The sequence below is a fragment of the Trichomycterus rosablanca genome, chromosome 1 (genome assembly GCF_030014385.1).
Source record: "Trichomycterus rosablanca isolate fTriRos1 chromosome 1, fTriRos1.hap1, whole genome shotgun sequence".
In the NCBI taxonomy this organism is placed as follows: domain Eukaryota; kingdom Metazoa; phylum Chordata; class Actinopteri; order Siluriformes; family Trichomycteridae; genus Trichomycterus; species Trichomycterus rosablanca.
In genome coordinates, this window is record NC_085988.1 from 32,772,837 (window position 1) to 32,788,934 (window position 16,098).

The window sequence follows — 16,098 nt, forward strand, 5'->3', positions numbered from 1 at the left end:
GTCAATGTGTTCCTTGGCAGATTTGAACCCATTCAGGACACGTCTTTTTCTTAACAACGGGACTTTGCAAGAAGTTCTTGCTGGTAAATTGGCTTCACTTAATCATCTTCTGTACTCACTGGTAACTTCAGATGTTCCTTGATCTTTCTGGAGGTGATCATTGACTGAGTATTTGCTATTTTGGCTAATCTTCGATCCATTCGAACAGTAGTTCCATGCTTCCTTCTGCATCTTTCAGGTTTTGGTTGTCACTTCAAGGCATTTGAGATCATTTTAGCTGAGCAGCCTAGAATTTGCTGCACTTCTCTGTATGTTTTTTCCTCTACAATCAACTTTTTAATAAAAGTATGCTGTTCATCAGAACAATGTCTGGAACAACCCATTTTACCCAGTATTTCAGAAGGAAATGCGCTATGACCAACATGTGCAACATTTGCCAACCCTCCTACCTTAAATAAGGACCAAAACTGACACCCGTTCTTCTGCAGAATGAATGACTTCACCAATTGAACACCTCACTGCTATTATTTTGAACAACCCACTTTCAATCAATGCTTGGATTACTCAGAATGAGTGGCATGCATGTGTTAATTGTTGGGTTTGTTTTGTTGTCATTACTCTACTACACTTTCAAGTAATTTTTTTTTTTAATGTAGAAATAGCATTTCTACTAAAAACAGTGATTTATCAGGTTAATGGTGTTGGACTGCTATTTTTTTGAACACCACTGTAAGTGGAGCTGATAAAATGGACAGTGAATGTGGAAACAAGGAGGTGGTTTTAGTGTTATGGTTGATCAGTGTATTATATTAGTAAATGTGATATAGTTCCTTAATGCCATGTATTTTTTTTTTTTAACTGAAGGGTTCTAATTCATTGCCAAAACTTGTAATTTTTGGAGGTGAAAAAAGTGTCCTGGGTTTGATGCTTGTTTCTGAGTTTAACATGTTAATGTGGGTTTCTTCAGGTTGTCCCCCATTTCCCAAAAGCATGAAGGTGAATTGTCTGACATGTGAAGCATAGTGTGATACCGTGATGTGACTGACTCCATCTACCGGGTATGAAAAGTATGACGGTTTGAAGCAAATTATATACAGTATTTCCAACTAAACAGCTATGGGGAATTATAAACATCACTCTTCAGATCCTGTGTTTTGATCTCAGCTGCCAAACAGTTAAAATATGTTTAGAAAAAAATACTTTTATTGAATTTCTAATATTTTAGGAGGTCATTTTGTTAGGCTTGTAACATGTTATTCCAAGGTGCATTGAAGGCGTTCTGGTGGATTTGACACTTTACAGAGCCACTTCATGTTGGTTTTACCTTTACTTTCACAAGTGTGAAAATACTGACAAGGTAAATCTGTAAAGATTTAAGTTGTGTTTATACTTGTAGTTTAGTTCCCAAGGTCAGAACCAACCATGAAAAGTTTAGTCCTCGTTTGTTAAGCGTTCACATATTTACAATTAAACCAAGTTAAAAAACAATAAAAAAAAAGTACCATGCTGGGCTTAATGTATTTATCAGGATTGTGTATATCTGGTGATATTTTTACCAACAAGAAGATGGTTAAATGGATAATGAAGTTAAAACAGCACCAGAAATTCATCTGATGCACATTTACATTTATAATGATAACTGTCTTCAATGCACAGTTTTTACTCAGGACGTGTTTAGTGTTGCATGTTGTGACATCACGTACTGTGTTTGGTACGAACTGTGTTTATAGAGTACCTGAAATTAATCTCTCCAGAATTCATTTAAAAATAGACCGAGACCCCTCTGCTCAAGTAATGTCGGTCTGCTCTTTTGGTGCACACCAGAGTTTGAAAGGAAGTGTTCATACTTTCTGTAATAAACTGCACCAACAGAGCAATCACACCAGGGTTCGTTATGATCGAACCAAAGCTGACAAACTTTGATCATTGTGTGTACAAAATCAAGGCAACATTAACAGATATTGTGAGAAGTAATAAAGATGATCATACGGTGTGGCTTTAATTGAATATTAATAGTTTTTACATTTTAATAAACAAGTTTAACTAATTGGTTAAGTAATTTCTTACAAGTTTTATTAGCAGTTCAAAATAAAACAGCTTTGTGCTTTACCCAGAGAAATGTGACAAACAAAGCTCAGCTACAACTAAACATATCAGGACTAGCAGGTAAAATGCATCTTGTTTGAATCAAAGGTAGAACAGGATTGCCTTTTCCTTAGCCAACAAAGACATATGCACACTGACTTGTTCCTGTGTTTGGTAATTAAAACAACTTGGCTTCTGCAGTACGACTCTGTCCATGGTTCAAAAGGAACTCAATCGAATAAGGGAAACAAATAAAATGAAGAAAAAAAATGACACCAGCATTAGGAATAGAAAATTTGCTTATAAGTGAATATGAAGTTCTTTTTACACTATTTAATACATTTTTGCATTATGTTTTAACAATCTTCCCTGGGCTAAGTGGGATATACATTAAGAGAAGTCCACCAATTTTTCAAAATCTTACACTTATTATAAACATGCTCAGTAGATGCAGTTAGAGCACAAGGCAGTAAGCCCTAAAATTTGATTTGCATTCAGAAAGCCAGAACCTCAGAGTGTTATTCCAGTAAACTAATGTTACCATCATGCTCAACCTCAACAGGCCCAAGCTTGTGTGGGCATGCATGCAGCCCCGGTCCAGCATACTGAACCACATCAGGTGACTTTTCAGTGAAAATTTGAGAAATTGGTGAGCACAGGCTTTAGTAATCATCACCACGGCTGACCACCTCCTTGCAGGTTGGCCTCAGTAGGATGGTGTGCTCAAACTGAGCAGTGTAACAGCCTTTGGTGTCACAAAGAGGTGGGTATGGGTCGATGATGCCCAGATCGCAAAGGTTTTTTAGTGCCATTAGGTACTTGCTTTCACCCAGACGATCTAGCCAGCGGCGGCAAAATGCTAACGTACCAAAGTTTTCATTCACAACATTCAGCAAATGCTTGGCCCTTGGGAGTCTGTAAGGACAGAGAAAGCAAAATGAAACAATCAGACCCAGTTTGTAATCATGCAACAATCACAAAGCCTTCATAAATTAAACAAATATAAAATATAATATGTATATACAAAATGTATATATAAAAATACATTCTCTCTATACACATTTGGCATAAAACATACATAAAACCAGAAATAATTACCATTCTTTGAACTAAACAAGTGAAGCCTCTATCATTAATCAGTTACTAGAAGGATGCCAGTCCTTTTTCCAAATTTCTTTTTTTTTTTGCATTTCCCCCCCAAATTGTCCTCCCAATCTAGTCGTATCCAATTACCCAATTGCATTAATGCTTCCTCTCTACTGATGTTCCCTCCGACACGTGTGCAGTACCGACTGCATCTTTTCACCTGCATGAGGTGAGTTCGTATGTGGATCAGCTTTGTGTACGGAGAGACACATTCTGATCACATTATCCCCCGTCTCTGTGCAGGCGCCATCAATCAGCCAGCAGAGTAGTAGTAGTAGTAGTAGAACTTTATTAGGTAATTGTGTAATTGCATCAGCTATGAGTTCCCCACCGACACCCTCCTCGAACAACAGCCAAACGTTGTTCTTGTAGGCGCCCAGCCTGCCAGATGGCAGAGCTGCCAGGCTTTCTTAAAGAATACATAAAAATATAAAATTAACTAAACTGGATTTCAGGGGTCTGGATAAATGGATGGGTATGAACACCCAAAGCTTACCCCTAGCAACAGTGGACTGAATTACATAATCCATCAAATTTGATCTGATACCAACCAAGGATTTTATAATACTGAGCCCAATAGAAACACTATGTATTGACTCTAAAAGTCAGAAAATAACACACTCAGTCTTATGTTCTAATAATAAGGGTACTCCAGGACTTTTGTTGTTTGTAATATGTGGAACTTGCCTGATAGGTACATGTCCAACTTCAAAGTTTTTCATATAATGTGAGCACTCCATGTCATCGTGCACCATGCCTTTTCCTGTACTTCCAAATGTCTCAATGGCATACACCTCTCCCTCCTGTAAAAAAAACACAATACACAACATAAGCTTGGTGTAGATTTATTTGTTAATAGTAAATGGTGCATTTTTGTTAAACCTTCAGAGTTTATTTCCTGTAACAAGTCACAAGTAGTTAATTTTTAAAAAGAACTTAATACTTGAGAGCTGAGTGTCAGAGTGAGCTTAACCACACCTCAGCTGTATGATGCTGCCAGCAGCTGATAGCCAAGTGTTCTAGCAATGTTGTTGATAATGTGGTCAGGCAAAGCCAACTTGCTCCCACACTTTTACAAACACAGTCGCTACTGTAGGTTCAGCCTGACCATTTCAAAATTCTACAGTATGATATAGACTCTGTTGATAAAAGTCTACAAACAATTTTGTGAATCCTAGTACGTTTGACCACCTTTATCACTAGAGCATGTTTATTATAAGGCATTTTGATATCATAACTATAAGTGCAGAAACATTTAACCCACCTTACACTAAAATGCATTATGGATATGTGTACAAAATTTAAAGCATATATACAAGAAGTCTTAGTAACCAGAGAAAGAATTTAATACATAAGCAATTTCAATCTGCTTTTGAGTTTAAATGAAAACCACCGAGTGTCCATGTACACTATTATTTAACTCCCAGAACATATTTTGCCTTAATAACCAATAGTAAGCACCACTAAGCTTCTAACACCTCTCTTGTGCTCATTGAGTTTTGATGGCTTTCAAGTGTAGTTATGGAGTTCTTAATGATTTGATCATATTGTATCCCAATTTTAGGTCATACACACTAGCAGTAGGTTTTAAGATCAGCAATATTGAATGATTGACATATGGCAGCATTAACAAAATATCCTGAGACTCTAAAATACTACATCATTCGTTTTCTTTGTTCATCTGCTGAATCATTTGGCTGATATTGACATTATTTAAAGCCAAGCCTAGGTCTGCAGAAACGTTTAGAGATATAAATCCTTGTTTTCTTTGGGAGGTTAAATATCTCACATTGCAACAGTACAAAACTGGACTGAAAAGGATTTAAAGTAGACCAATAAGTTATGTTTATCCTACTGTTTTATATTTCTGCCATATGATGCTATAAGGTTGTCAGTTTATGGTTCCTATTAATTAATCACGGTAAGTCAGTGGTTCAACGAAACTGGCAAAATTTGCATCCCTATGTAGAACACACACATTCAGAATTTATATTAACGCCTATAAGCATTTACGTTTATAATAATAATAATCTGTTAGCTTTAGGAAATAAATATGAATAATCTTTTTAACCGACAGCATGATTAACCAATGACTTATTTGTTGGTTAATCAAAGATTTAATTTAAACAAAAGTGGCAAACATTAGGTTCGTACATTTAAACAAATTTGACAGGCAGACAAGTTGCCTTCCCAAAAAAAATCATCCCAACTTGCAAGTGTGAATCAAGTAATGTCACAGGTAATCAAGTTATGTTACAGGTTTTCAGTCATGGTCACTTAAGTCAAACAAAGCATAATAATAATAAAGTAGAAAATTAATATAGCACTAATAATCTACACTAATGCTCAGAACACCAATTCTTTGAGTTTGTTCTAAAACTATTAAATCCATAACATTTAATTCTATCCAAATAAGGCAAAAACATAACAAAAAATAAATATATACGATGGGAAACTCACCTCCATTCTGGTCGCCTCCCCACCTTTGACAATGGGGACAGTCTTTCCAGCATGTATTCTGTACTGTCCAATTGAGTGTCCATTTAGATTCCGGATTGGCTTTACTATGGGGAGATATGGACATAATATTACTAATCTGCATTTGTTTCTTTTTTGGCCGGCAGTTATTCTGGAACACACAAAAATATACCTTGATATGTTTTCCCATCTAGCTCCACTTCATAGGACTCCATTGTTTCCTGAATGGCTTCTCCAATGTCACAAAGACGCACATCAATTCCTGCACACTGACACACAAACTCCATAAATTAATAAATGAACGTTTATAATCTGGTAGCTACGTCTAATGAGTGGAAGTTAACTATCTTTCCCTTTACAAAAATGGATCAAAATGATTTGACATTTGAAGTCAAAAGTTACATACAATAGTAAGGGATATAGTGCTGTGAAAAAGTATTTGCCCCACCCAATTTCTTCTTTTTTTGCTACCAACAAATTTTATTATAAGATAAAAACACGAGTAAAGTGCAGCTTTTAAATGATCATTCCATTTATTAAAGATTTATACAAAACCTCTATCACCCATGTGAAAGAGTGATTCCCCTCGAAACCTAATAACCGGTTGTGCCACACTTGGTGGTTAAAACCTTTGTGATAACTTGTGATGAGAATTGTTTTAATTCTTTAGTTCTTGCCACAACAGCTTAATGAGATTCAAGTCAGGGCTTTGACAAGGCCACTCTCAAACACTGAACCTCAAAATTCAGATGTAAACTTGCTTGACTGCTTTGGATCATTGTTCAAGCCTGCTTCACATTGCCAGACAGGTTCTCTTTAAATGATGGTTAGATTTAACAGATCTGGCCGTAATAATGCCTGGGTGTGGCTAGTAAAATTAAGCACAATTGTCAGTTTAATTTGATTAACTGGTTGCTTTTGTTGCTAATGAGGCAATTACTTTGTCACACAGGGCCAGGTAGGGCTGAACAGCATTTTTCCTTTAACAAATGAAATAAAAGCATTTAGTTTTTACTTGGGTTTACTTTGTTTAATATTAAAAGCAGTTTGATGATCTGAAACATAAGTGTAACAAACATGCAAAAATGTGTTACATAAAAATCGGTTCGATTCGAATCGGTTATTCATTTAAGATGAATCAATATTCATTTTAAACAGCAGAAAGCACTGGCACTATTCACCTCGCTTGGTTGACGGCACATCACAAAGTTGCCAGGTAGGGGATTTTCCAGCCAAATTTATTGATGTAAGAATACTTTCTTTATTTGTATTATTCATTTATTTATATAATGTTGGATTTGTTTTAAAATTTTATTTCAGTTTTTTTACACAATAAGTATTATTTGGCATAGTTTGTACCTACCTCAGAAATAAAAGGGCATTCATTATTTAGATAAATAAAAGATAAGCACAAATACAGTATTTTATTTTATTTCTTTTAAAGAGAAATAGTAAAATGAAACTGTCATAATTTGTCTTCAATTTCATTTTGTTTAAAAAAAATAAAAAAATCGTATCATGAACCCATGAACGTGAATCGTATCGCATCGTGGGTAGTGTGTATCATTACATCCCTGGTTAGAACACAATTTGTCCAAGAAGGTTCTGTGTGTTTTCTGGGTAAACATACACCTATATTAACTTAAATCATTAATTTGCTGATACAGAAAGTAATTTAAAATGACTTTCCTTCGTGACATGATTATGATTGACTATAGCTGGTGCAAGAAAGAAGCCCGTGTGTCACAGTCTGTAACCTGAAGCCCTAGTTCTGGCAGCAAACTCAAGACAGGCTTTTTCCTTGCATGCTATCCACTAAGTCCAAGCTTAGGTCAAATTTGTAGCTATGTACTAGTGGCTATGTACAGTGTTACCAATGTTCCAGCAGCTTGTAATTAATGCCAGACCTTATTATTATCTGCCTATCAGAACAAACATGCTCTTATGGTGACAGTTCAGGTTTTCGTCTAGACTCTGGCAAAAGGTTATGTATTCTTTAACTCCTACTTGTATTGGCACACAACAAAGTCAACAGTTAAGGTCAATAATAATTAGTCATTAGAAAATGAGAAAAGTACAAATTCCAACAATTCAGTGACATAGTTGCAGAAATCGTATGTATGTAAACATAGGTTTGGAATTTTAGAACCCAGGACAAAAATATGTGGGTTGTACTTGTTTTTCCTATTATCTACCCTGTTCCCCATAGCAAAAAAAAAACTTAAAAATACAGGTGTGTGTCTATTATTCATGGTGTTCATATGAATTTGAATGTGTGATATATATGTCGGCGGTATGAAGTCCAGTGTTACAGTCTAATGCACAAACCACAATATGTTTACTGCAAACTAAAATACGTTTACATTCAGATGTTTAAATCCATAACTTTTAGTCAACATATACTACAGGGAGACCCAGCTGTATTTGGTTTTAAACATAAAACCACTACCTGCAACATTATTCAAGATTAAAAAACTGTATTTTATAGAATTTTATATGACGCATCGCACAATAATGTGTCAGATTCTGCTATCAGATTTTTTAACAACAGACCTGTAAATACACCATCATGTCATTCAAATCACAAAATCACACTGACATTATGATGCCTATGCTGTGCCTAAATAGAAAGATAACAGCTTAATTTGCTATGTTCACTGTGAGGTTTGGCACATATTGCGCTTACTGCAGTGCTTAAACCTTTCACACCAAAACTGCTTTCTGCTGGCTGTTCCACTGAACACCAGGCTTTAAATAATAAATCATATATTGTGCGAATGAAATCATATTGAAGAGCTATAAAGCTGCGACAAGCAATTTCAGGATGAGAAATCTAGCCACCCTAAGTGCAAACCCGTTCTCCTCATTTCACAGCTCGCTAGTCGCCATTCTGTATCTTTCTCACAATGCCATGGTTCTAATATAAAGTGTAATACAACAGTTCAGGATTTTGTGAAATGCTTCTTCTTGAACCTACTCATTTTTGCTGACCAATTCTAGACATAACCCTATATTAGAAACATTATTGTAAACAAAAACAGTAACTACTGATATCTAATTGTAAAAGTCTACCTTAATTCCAGTATTTGTAGCATCTTTAACAGCCTCCAGGAGTTTATCGTACTTTGGGTTGAAGGTGACGGTGAAGGCGCAGTCAATAATTCTACCTACAAGAGCAAACACAGCTTCTTGAAAAAAGATGAAAAGGCAGAGCGACAGAAAGAAAACATGGGTTAACCCCAAATTCTGATCAGCTGAAACCACACACCATTAATGTGTGTGCCAAAGTCGATCTTGCAGACGTCGTCGTACTGGAGCACCGTGGGGTCGCCAGCGTTGGGAGTGTAGTGGGCAGCACAGTGGTTGAGGGAGCATCCAGTGGGAAAGGCAAGGCCGGCATGCAGTCCATTCTCTTTAATTAACTTTCTTGAGCAGTCCTCCAGTTTTTCACTGTAACAAAAGAAATGAGAGATGTACAATTCCAGGTCCAAAAAGGTTGGTAAAGTAAAATGCAAATGTATGATTCGCTAACGGTGTTGTACAAATTATAAACAGCACAAACAAGATATTTGAATTTTAGCTCAATAACTTTATTGATATTTGTAAGTGTTTGCTAATTGCTTAATTTGATGCCTGCAACACAATCCAAAATATTCGAACAGGGCAAAGTAATACTGAAAAGTTTGAGAAATGATTAACATCCGTGACAAGGAAATTTAAGAAAAGGCCTCAGTCAATTACTATCAAGGATGGGTCGAGATCAGACACTTTGTAAAGAAACTGTACAAGGAAATAATTTAACAGCTTTGATGCATTTCAACACAAGATTGCAACAATTTAGAGATTTCACCATCTACAGTCCATAACATTCTGATAATCCACATTAAATTCTAAACATACAGGGCAAGGTCAAAAACTGGAATACCTTGGAAAACCCATTTCAATAAGCACAGTTCGTCACTGTGTTTATAAATGCAAGTTATCTCCAACAGCAATCACAGGAAAGTAAAATGTAAAATCTCGACTTACCAGATCTCGATCATGGTCATGCCTGGTTTAATCCAGCTCATGACATAACCCCTGACTTGCCGATGAGCCTCTGCTGCTTGTCTGAAGTCGTTCCACATCTCCTCATTAGCCTGATCCAGCACACGCTTCTCTTCACTGCTCATTCTCCATGATGCACTGCACCTGTTACAAGCAAAAAAAAACCACTGAGAACCTCTTAGAAATGTTTGGTGCTAATAACACAAACAGAAAAACAACTACTGTATGAGAAAAGCTCAAAAGTACTATTATATCAGAAGGCATTGACCTTACAATTTGTGTTAAAGCACAAAATGCTGGGTAATGCTGTATGTTTGCATGTGACCTTACTGAATATACAAAAACAGTAACAGTCTTTACCCATCTTGTGAAAGTGGGTATTCACATTCTTGCCCTTTGGAATAAACTCCACCAGGATAAAGTTCACAGATGGGAATAGATGGAGGATCCGTCTGCACCTTGGCTGAAATAGTGGAGAATAAGAACCAAATGAATTTAAATATCAAAATGCTTAATATTTCTGACTAATGTGTATTATTAATTAAACTGAAAGTAACTTACATCCCTTCTTTTTCTTCTTTTTTTTCTTCTTCTTTCCAGTTGTGTCACCATCCTCACCATCTTAAAAGATGTTATGTTAGATAAAAAGCTGCATATATGAGGCATATTAACAGATTAAAAAATATATAATGAAACCATTAGTTAGGTACACAAAAACTGACCATCCTCGCCGTCCTCTTCCTTTTCTTGATCATTTAACGCTTGCTGCTCCAACTGTTTTGCCACTTTATTTATGTCAAGGTCTCCATCTCCATTAGCATTTCCTGTTCATAATCACAGAAATTGTCTTATTAATTAACAATATTAATATAATGATTTAACCCTGAAGTCAGCTGGCTTTTTTTTTTTTTAAATGTCAGGTCGTGGTATTTTCTATATTTTAATAAACTGGGTGTGAGAACGTGTGTGAGAGAAGAAAAATAGATGATATATTTTTATTTATTTGGTCAATTTTACAAAAAATAAATATGTTATACCTTTCCCAATGAAAAATTGTGCATTAAAGTGTACAGAAATCTTGATCATAAAGAAAATAAATAATTTAACACAGAGACAACAGAACAGCTGCATTTTTCTACAAACATCTTGCAATAAGCAATTTCCACCAGATAATTCCTTAAATTCCTAAACAAAAATGAACTGCACTGTACTTATAAACTACAAAACCCACGTGCAAAAAAGTTGGAACGTTTTATAAAATGCAGAGAAAAGAAGAGCATGAGATTGCTTATTCCCTTGATTCTTTATATAACTTACAACAGTGGAAAGAAAAGATTTACAATTTTTCAACTGATCAACTTCATTGTATTTTCTTATTATAAACACATTTAAACTGTGACTCCAAAAAGTTGGGAAAGAGACAAAATAAGAGTAAAGGTTTGCAGAATATTTTAGTTACAGTGTTCAACAGTAAACAAGTGAATTAGTAACTGGTAAGGGAATCATAATTGGGCATAAAAGAAGGTTCCGCCACAGTGTCAGACTGTTCAAGTAATAATGGGTCATGGCTCACAACTTTGTGCCAAGCTTTGTTTTCACCTAATGAAAATGTATGAGGGAGCATGAAAAGGAGATTTAGAAGACAGCAACCAGACTGTTGAACAGTTAAATTCTTGTATCAAGCAAGAATGGAGAAAAAAGTCCATTTGCAAAACTGTCCTCAGTTCCCAAACCACTTAAAAATCTCATTACTAGTAAAGGTGATAGAGCACAGGGATAAACACACCTCTGTCCCATATCTTTGGAGTGTGTTGCAGTCATCAAATTCTAAATATGTTTATATTTACAAAATACAATGACGTTGATTAGTGAAACCCTTGGAAATCTTTTCCTTCTACTTTTCTACTTCAATCAGGTAAATAATGTTTCAAGAGAATTACCAAAGCACAGCTTGTGTTTTTCAAAACATCCCAGCTTTTCTAGAAATGTGGTTTGTATATATTTTTTTATTTTATTTATTCCGATTTCAATGTCATGTTTTACACTCTTTGGTTACATTCATGACAGAAACAGTAGTAACAGGTTACACAATATTCATCAGATCACAAGTTTAATGTTAAACACAGTCATGGACAATTTAGTATCTCCAATTCACCTCACCTGCATGTCTTTGGACTGTAGGAGGAAACCGGAGCTCCCGGAGGAAACCCACACAGACACGGGGAGAACACGCAAATTCCACACAGAAAGGACCCGGACCACCCTACCTGGGGATCGAGCCTAGGACCTTCTTGCTGTGAGGCGACGGTGTTACCCACTGAGCCCCCGTGCCACCCTGGTTTGTATATAATGCACAAACACAAGGTCACTATAAATGTTTATGGTACAAAGCATTTCTGAGCTCTGTCAGTTTCACTATCACTGTGTTACTAATATGTTTTACGTTGTCATTGCAACCGGGCATTGTGTTTACATTTAAGAGCTGTAACAGCAGCTTGTCAGTGTTGCTGTTCCTAAAAACAGTGAGATATATTACGGATTTATCTATCATTTTGATCAATCGAATATTAAAGATTTGCATATATAATTTGTTAGGTCTATTAAATATGACTGAATTACTCCAGTTGATTGGATGAAAAAAGGCAAATCACATCTCATACCCATACAGCATTCTAGGCTGTCTTATGACATTGAACAAGCTTTGTTATGAGTGTTACCATGTTTAAGTAATATTCCATTTGTTATTATAGCTTAAGCAAGGTCAAAAAATGTGTATAATGCTTAGTGAAACAACAGATTTAGGGCGGCACGGTGGCTAAGTGGGTAGCACTGTCGCCTCACATCAAGAAGGTCCTGGGTTCGATCACCAGGTGGGGCAGTCCGGGTTTCCTCCCACAGTCCAAAGACATGCAAGTGAGGTGAATTGGAGATACTGAATTGTCCATGACTGTGTTTGATATAACCTCGTGAACTGATGAACCGTGTGTAAAGAGTAACTACCGTTCCTGTCATGAATGTAACCAAAGTGTAAAACATGACGTTAAAATCCTAATAAACAAACAAACAACAGATTTATGATACTTTTCTGTTTAAAACATATGAACATTAAAAAACGCAGGATCGGGACTGCGACCAACAACACTACTAGCTAATCAGTTAATAAGCAAGTTTAGCTTATCATTGCGTAAACGTTACATTTTAACAAAGCATTCTCAAAAAAATTTACTAATTCTTACTATTTAGTGCGGTAGTATGCATTTTTGTACAAACGCAAAAAAATGTGTCATTTACAGAATTAAAATGACTAGTATTATTAACTAATAACAAATATTTGATTGTTTTTTGAGGTAGACATGTAGGCTTAATGCTTAGCTTAATTCTCATTAACACGTCTAATAAAGCAGCTAGCGTAAGCCAATGACTACAATAGTTTCTTTTTAGTCATGGAATTCGATTAATGAATCACTTTTCACTAAAACATTGTGAAGAATTACTCAACCCGTTAAGGGCCCGGTGGAAACTGTGTGCGGCTACTAGCAGATTTTGTGCTGTGCTAGCAGAGTAGCTTAAAGAGCTTGCAGGCTGCATGGCACGAACACTAGCATGAGGAGCGACACACACAGCAGTTTTCTTACCTACGGCCGCAGTTTTAGCCTTCTTCTTCTTTTTCTTCTTTTTCTTTGAGGCCTCATCGACGTGCTCGGACTCCTCTTTGGGTTCGTATGCATCTCCGTTTTGTACGATCTCCACTTTAGGAGTTTCCTGTTCCTTCAACTCCTGATCCGCCATGTCTGGACAGTGGAGCGCAGAAGAGAGCCCGCAGTGGCAGCAGCACACACATACACACGTGGGAAAGCAGTGACATCTAGCTGCAGGGCTACTGCACCATCACACGATACTTCATTTCTCTTTCAAAATAAGAGTAATATGAGTACACGCCGTTCTGTACACTTGTGATCAGCTCCGCACCCCATTTTGCCACAGCACGTCACTGGATTTTAAAAGTAGGGGCCTTCATTTTTCTTTACAGTATAACAGTATACAAGTAACAGTATACAGTAAATATAACAGTACATACACTGACTGACTGACTGACTGACTGTAGTCCATCTGTTTCTCTACATACTTTTTTAGCCTGCTTTCACCCTGTTCTTCAATGGTCAGGACCCCACAGGACCACCACAGAGTAAGTATTATTTAGGTGGGAGATCATTCTCAGCACTGCAGTGACACTGACATGGTGGTGGTGTGTTAGTGTGTGTTGTGCTGGTATGAGTGGATCAGACAAAGCAGCGCTGCTGGAGTTTTTAAATACTGTGTCCACTCACTGTCCACTCTATTAGACACTCCTACCTAGTTGGTCCACGTTGTAGATGTAAAGTCAGAGACGATTGCTCATCTATTGCTGCTGTTTAAGTACTACTACACACTAATATATGTTTTAACATTAATACAATAATAACCAGTATATGTTCAACAACAATATAAAATACAAATATCAAAGAAAAAAACAAAGCAAGAGGAATTACAAATCATTTAAAGAATCTTGTTCCAATAGCATAACATATAAAATAAAAGAGACAATAACATAAAACCCTCTTTAGAAATGGGTTATCTTTATATAAATCTAAAGTGCTTTAAGACAGTTAACAATCTACATAATTCTTGTTTAAAGAGGGGCTCAAGGCTCACATCCACCCGAAAAGGAAAAGGTATAGATACAATAAATGATCAATCGACTCACTAAAGCTTTTAAAAAAGACACACTTATCAGAGATGGTAAATAATTATTAATGGTATATAATTAATCTAGCATTAACTGGGTAACTGGGTAGTATCTTGGTATTATTATAAATAAAGAATATAAAAAATAAGTCCAAACTAAATGCCATTTTATATTATCTCCAGGTATGTGAGGTATGTCTTTAAACAAATTTTTTTGGACAAGAAGGTTCCTAATGTATCGGTTATTAATTTTTTATACATTATTCCTTAAATATTTTAGGCCTTAATTTCTGTCATGTCATGTCACGTCACTACACCATCATTGCTTTGTGATGGTTGGCTGCACAGCAGGGTCTGCTTTCTCCAATGTCCTCTGTCTCATAATGTCTGTAGCAGACCAGCTCCTGATAATACAGATTGAAATGGTCAGTCCAGGTTATTCTTGGTCTTCCTCATCAAGTTTATCCACAAGTCCTTCAGTGGTGGCATGTGGGTGCCTCATCACATGCCCAAAGTAACTTAACCATATTAAGTGGGACTTAATATGGTTATGTTCTAGTCATCTTCCTTCATAAGATTTTCAGACTTGTTCTCAAATAGCTGAATGTGTCTTTCCTCCTTATTCTTCAGTGTCCAGGATTTACATTTATATGTGGCTACTGGCCAGACCAAAGCTTTCATCAATTGTAGCTTGGTGATTGTGCTAATTGACTTGTTTTTCCATACTTTTGTCAATTTGACCATTACTGTCATGCCCATTGCCATTCTTGACTTCACTTCACTAGCACAATCTGCAGTAATTTGTATAACCAATAATACAGTCTTGAGCATACCTGAGATTGCTAATGGTCTTTCCATCAATCTTGAATCCTCAGGCAAATCATTGTAGTGGCTTTCTCATAACCACACCCCTAATTTGTTAAAGGATTGTGATTTTACAGTGATTACTTTTAAACTGTGGCACGAATACAGCACTGCTACAGGACTGAAATACAATGAATGTACTTCATTTGCTTTTGGCACATTCAAAGCACCACACAGTGCAAAGTAGTGCAGCTGCAAGCTGATTGCATTTCAAGATGATTTGTATTTAATACTGACACAAATTCAGCATTTTATTCTTTTATGTAACATTTGCTGTCACATTTTTTATTGTCATTGTCATTATTATTTTTGTTGTTATTGTTCTTATTGTTCTTATTGTTATATTGTTATTATTGTTATTAATAATCTAGTGATAGTAATGGTAATATTGTTGATAATGGTAGTGGTAATTATAATGGTAATAATAAATGTGTATATTGATACTTTACATTATACTTTTTTTTACTCCATCTTTGTATATAGCGATGCCCCTGTATATCCCTCCCTTACTGTTTTTTTCTATATTGTATGGTTGTGCAATATGTGTAGAGTTCTGTGTTTTGCTGCTGTAATAAAACAATTTCCCTCAGGATTAATAAAGTTCTATCTATCTTTTAATTGAAAACCTACATGTATTGTTTTTCTGTTTATTTGTTTGTTTATTAGGATTTTAACATCATGTTCTTACACTTTGGTTACATTCACGACAGGAACGGTAGTTACTCATTACACAATGTTAATCAGTTCACACAA

The 16,098-nt window shown here is 35.9% G+C and overlaps 1 protein-coding gene across 1 annotated transcript; it reads right to left on the reverse strand.

The window, feature by feature from the left end:
• Positions 1 to 1,974: 1,974 nt before the first annotated feature.
• metap2b (methionyl aminopeptidase 2b) lies at positions 1,975 to 13,609 on the reverse strand. Its single transcript, XM_062991504.1, has 11 exons — positions 13,392 to 13,609; positions 10,479 to 10,580; positions 10,318 to 10,377; positions 10,117 to 10,219; positions 9,739 to 9,900; positions 8,978 to 9,159; positions 8,782 to 8,876; positions 5,882 to 5,978; positions 5,692 to 5,795; positions 3,919 to 4,034; positions 1,975 to 3,000 (listed from the first exon to the last, which is right to left on the reverse strand). Exons 1-11 carry the CDS (start codon positions 13,543 to 13,545, stop codon positions 2,748 to 2,750), a joined length of 1,428 nt encoding a protein of 475 aa, XP_062847574.1. The 5' UTR covers positions 13,546 to 13,609; the 3' UTR covers positions 1,975 to 2,747.
• Positions 13,610 to 16,098: the final 2,489 nt, after the last annotated feature.